This window comes from Oratosquilla oratoria, chromosome 2 (assembly GCF_046742065.1).
Source record: "Oratosquilla oratoria isolate Oo_2021 chromosome 2, ASM4674206v1, whole genome shotgun sequence".
Taxonomy (NCBI): domain Eukaryota; kingdom Metazoa; phylum Arthropoda; class Malacostraca; order Stomatopoda; family Squillidae; genus Oratosquilla; species Oratosquilla oratoria.
Window position 1 is genome coordinate 22,385,000 of NC_134778.1, and position 5,000 is coordinate 22,389,999.

Here is a 5,000-nt window from a genome sequence, read left to right on the forward strand (position 1 = left end):
TTTTTTATCTATCTTATTCTACTTCTGATACATCTCCTCCTGAACTTCCTCCTCTTCTTTAATTCTTTCTCCTCTCCTCCTTCCTCCTCATCTTTTTTTCATCTAAGCATTACTTAAATCAACTCCACCTTCATCCGCCATTTAAGCAATTTGAAGTAATTAGTCGTCGACACTACTTAATAAGGTCAACGCGTCTACCTAATTACTCGCTCAACATAATTGGTGGCGCTCAGAATCACTCGGATATAAGCTACAGTTGGAGAAGTAGGGTCCACCGACACTGTTAACTGTTCAAGTAGGTTCTGAATGATCAATCCTTAGTGGAACATCAGCAAGTCATTAGCCACTTGCTTACGACAGCAAACGTTTCCTGTTCTTCTTTGCTTCAAAGATAAATAATACAAAATAATGCATGGAGGAGATTGGGTTACCAATTGTACATACACGTTTACGGTGCTGTACCAGCGAAGACACTGTTCACGTGCTCGTTACGGCTATGATGATGTTCACCTCTTCTGTACCTGGTGCCCTTCTTTCCTCATTGTTCTGCAGCTCGACTATTCGTTCATTCCCATGGCATTAACTCAGCAGCGAAAGAGGTGCCAATTTCAACTGATCCTTTCCTTTCCGGATGTCACTTTATCTTTCTGTTTCGACTGTCTCCACGGCATTTCACCCAGGCCTCTTGGAATAGTCCATCATCATCCTTATTCCTCTGTTCCCACAATACTCCTCTATTCTTTTCTTCTTCATAACAAATTCTCGTCTCGTCCCTCTCTTTTCTCGTGCTCCCATTCTTCTCCCTCAATACTTTATACCCACCTCTTTCCCACCCAGAACCCCTCCAGGCATACATTCCACCCTGCCTTGCTTTGTGTTGAGCCTCTTCCATTTCAAAGCATCTTTAACCCATTTCCTACTGGGTGCCAGTTTTTCTTTTGTCTGGCTTTTGACAAAGTTTCTTGTTTATCTCCTTGGCACACTTCAGGTAGCGGATTGGTTAATGTCTATCTTGTATCTTGATTAATCACTTCAGTACCTCTTGGCACTATTCCTCTTATTATTGCTGTCGCCAGGCTATTTGATTTGTCTCCGAGGTATATTTGAGGTGGGGAGGAAATTAGAGCCAAACACTCGAGTCAGACTCTCGTCAAAGACCCAAAGGATTCTCCTCAAACTCTTGCCGTTCTCTTCTTTTCCTCCCCATATGAAATTCCGTCTGAAGCTCTCAAACGCAGATACACATTCATACAGAATGCCCAAAGAATTCTGTTTTTTCTTCATACGAATCTTGATTTTTTCCTCTGAATTTCTCCTTTTCTCAGAACTTTTAGTGTATTTATCGATTTCCTCTATAAGCAAAGCTATCATAATCCCACTCTATTTCTTCTTTTCTTTACACAAAGTTTATCCTGCCAATTAACTCAGACGAGGAAGTCTTGACATATACAGAGGAAAAAATAGCAAGGCGTTTAATGAATATCTTCTCTCAGTATTTACAAAAGAGAGGTTAGATTTGATAGCTGATTGCAACCCGATTTTCAGGGGGAAGAGAGAAATAGACTAACTACCATCAGCTTTAGTAAGAAAGATATAATCAAACAGACTGATAGACTTAAAGCTACAAAACCCCCTGGTTCGGATTTTTTTTCCGCGAGTGCTAAAAAATTGTAAATTTGAAATTATAAATAAAAGTATCTAGTAGTCGGTTGACAACAGATTCGCTCCTATTACCTAGGGAGAGGCAAACGTTGTTCCTGTATTGGAAAATGGTGATAAATCTTCTATGTACATCAACAGACCAATCAAATTGAAATCGATTATAGGTAAAGTGCTGAAATCTTTAATAGTATCAGGGATCATATCGAGAGGCATAATTTGATTCGTTATCAACAGCATGGGTTTACCAAGAGTAGGTAGTATAACCAATCCTTTATCCTTTTATACTAACGTCTACAAGGCAGCAGATGATAACGATAGTTACGATGATATACCTTGGCTTTAGCAAAGTGTTCGACAAGGTGCCCCATCAGAGAATACTAAATAAAATCAAAGTCCATGGCTTAGGAGGAAAAGTGTTTGAATGAATTAGTGACAGAAAACAGCAGGTTACCATTGACAATATAAAATCCAAATGGGGCAGTATTACTAGTGGAGTTCCCCAAGGCTCTATTTTGGGTCCCTTTTTGTTTATCATGCATATAAACGACTTGGACAATGGGATTAATAGTGATATTAGTAAGTTTGCGGATGACACTAAAATAGGTATTAGGATAATGCAGAGGGATTTTGATAAATTGTATGCATAGTCGGAGAAATGGCAAATAGACTTCAACATCTCAAAGTGCAGTGTATTAAACGTAGGATTATATAACCCAGCTAACAGGTATAGCAGGACTCGTAGTAATGGGTTTAGACTGAAAAAAATTAGGATTAAAAAGGAAGTAGGCAAGAACTGGTTTACCAAAAGGGTGGCTAACAAGTGAAATAGACTTAGTCACCATGTAGTGAGTGCTGAAACAACTGGTTGATAAGAGAGGATTAGATAACCTTGTGAATAGGGATATTCTTACTAACAGCATAAGTTTAATGCAGACGTTTAAGAGACCTTAAGGACCAGAGATCTCACATTTTTCTTTCAAAATTTGGAGCTCGTTTCCAGTCCATGATTAATATGATACCTTTTGTATTCTACTCTCCATCCTTTCCATTAACTCTCTTAAATTTGTCCTTTATCGCCTTTGTAACTTCTTTTCTTCGACATAATGCTGTCCGTAAAACTAATTATGTTATCGTTGATGAGTCAGACACTGATGAGTTCCCCCTAAGCAGTGATAAACGAATGAATAAATAAATAAATAAATAGATAAATAAATAAATTGATGAAAAAATAAATAAAGGAATAGATGAAATGTATTTTCTAAAACCATCTTTGGGTCCTCTCTGCCCTTCAAACATTATTCTTCTCTAAAAAAATCCTCCGGAAGTTCGTTGGTCGAGCGGGTTAGGGTGTTGTAATTTACGTCTGAGGTCAAGGGGATGGCGGTTCGAGCCCCACCACCGGCAAAATCAAACCAACGGGGTTTATTAGATTCTACGCTACAAAGTCTTCTGTAAGGGGAACCGTATGAACCTCCCGATAGGGTGGAATTTGCGACATTAAACCATTAAAAATAATCCTGTGGTACTAGAGATAGTTTCCAGATTGTTCAGTTCACAAGGAAGAGCTCCACTAAGATGAATGAAATCAAGTGGCACTAAACTGAGCCAAATCGTCTGGTGTTTACCAGAACAAAGTCAATAAAGTGATAATATGCATTAAATGGTAATCCAAAATACATACATACACATACCAAGGCTTTTTCCCCCTTACAAGGGAGGTAGCCAAAAAGGAAAAGGCATAAAATCATTCCCACCCCCGTCTGGGGTATTGGCTGCTTGTTATTGTGGTAAAGTAGCATGCAGTTAATACTTTAGGGTCTATATGGGGCGCCCCTACGGACCAGAGCCACACATCATTTTGATTTTGTCTATGATAGAGGAAAACTCTTCATAGAGAAATGATGACACTTTTATATTACGACTGTCCCTCCGTTATGCTGTCCCCCAACCCCTTGCTGCTGTCCTGTACCATTTCTCTGAGTATTCATTTTCTGCTGTGGGGGAATTCCCTGTGGTGGGGGAAAAGAATACTGCCACCAAGTATTTCCACTTGGATCGTAAGAGGCGAGAAGAAAGGGACAGGGAGTGGGACTAGGCATCCTTCTCCTTGTAGCCCCACAGGGGACATTCCTAAACGAAAAAGTAAACCAAAATAATTTTCAAATAAAAAAGTGACAAAATTTTCACACTGAATGAGAATCCGACAAGAAACAATGGTCTCAAACTGTCGGAAAATAGATTTGATTTGGAAGTGGGTAGAAACAACTTCGCCAACCGTGTAGTTAATGAATGGAATAAACTTCCTGCAGAGGCCGTACAATGTTGTTCAGTTCGAAGCTTTAAGAATCATTCAGATAAACACCTGAGTAAGATGCTGTAATGACTATCATTTATCTTATATTATTTGTTTATTTGTTTTGTTATCATTTGTCCGTTTGTTTATTATCATTTGTTAGATTCTCATTTATCATTAGTTATGCCAATTTATTATTATTTACTATTTACCTGTTTATTATTTAACTATACCTATGCATTTATTCATGTATTCTATCTATTATTTACATCATTATAGTTTTTGTTTATTCATTTATTTGTTCATCATTATTATATATTTTTTTGCATCCGACCTAGATATGGACCCAAAGGTCTCCTGTCGGCATGCTCCGCCTTTGTAATCCTTTGTAATCCTTTGAGCTATTTCTTTTTTCTCAGCCGAAGACCGTCGTCTATAATCAGTCAGAAAAGAAAAATCCTTGTAAGTACAAGAAATAGGCATTACCCTTCACAAAGATAAAGGAAAGGAATTCTTGCATTGTCTAAATCGAACATCGTCGTCTGACGTGCCAGACCACAACTCAGAGTGCGTAATATGCTTTCAGACGAAAGGAAGTTAAAAGGAAACGCAAACTACTTACTTGGTGGTCGTCCCTCCGAAAGGACCTTCCTTAAAGCCCACCTCGCGACCTGTGTGCTCGTAGCCGTCCTTCCACCAGGTGAGGTTGGCCTTCGGATTACTGGTCGAAGACTCGCAAGTGATGTTCACCATGGCACCGGCCTTGACCTGCCTGGGTCGGACCTTGATCTTGAGCGACGATGGAGGAACTGGAAGTGGGAAAGAAGGAGAGATTATATATATATATATATATATATATATATATATATATATATATATATATATATATATATGTATATGTATATATATACATATACATATATATACAGTATATATATATATATATACTGTATATATATGTATATGTATATATAAATATACATATACATATATATACAGTATATATATATATATATATATGTATATATATTAATACGGAGAAAGA

General features: G+C 37.9%; 1 protein-coding gene across 6 annotated transcripts in view; it reads right to left on the reverse strand.

Annotated features, from left to right (window-relative positions):
• Nucleotides 1-5,000, reverse strand: part of LOC143037814 (nephrin-like) — a 263,263-nt gene that overhangs the window by 53,779 nt on the left and 204,484 nt on the right. For 5 of the 6 annotated variants that reach the window (XM_076206375.1, XM_076206385.1, XM_076206395.1 and 2 more), the window contains exons 10-11: nt 4,578-4,764; nt 4,290-4,388 (exon numbers count right to left, since the gene is read on the reverse strand). In XM_076206375.1, the coding sequence (XP_076062490.1) occupies nt 4,290-4,388; nt 4,578-4,764 (286 nt within the window). The remainder of the gene's footprint in view (nt 1-4,289; nt 4,389-4,577; nt 4,765-5,000) is intronic. The other variant, XM_076206380.1, reaches the window with a different exon arrangement.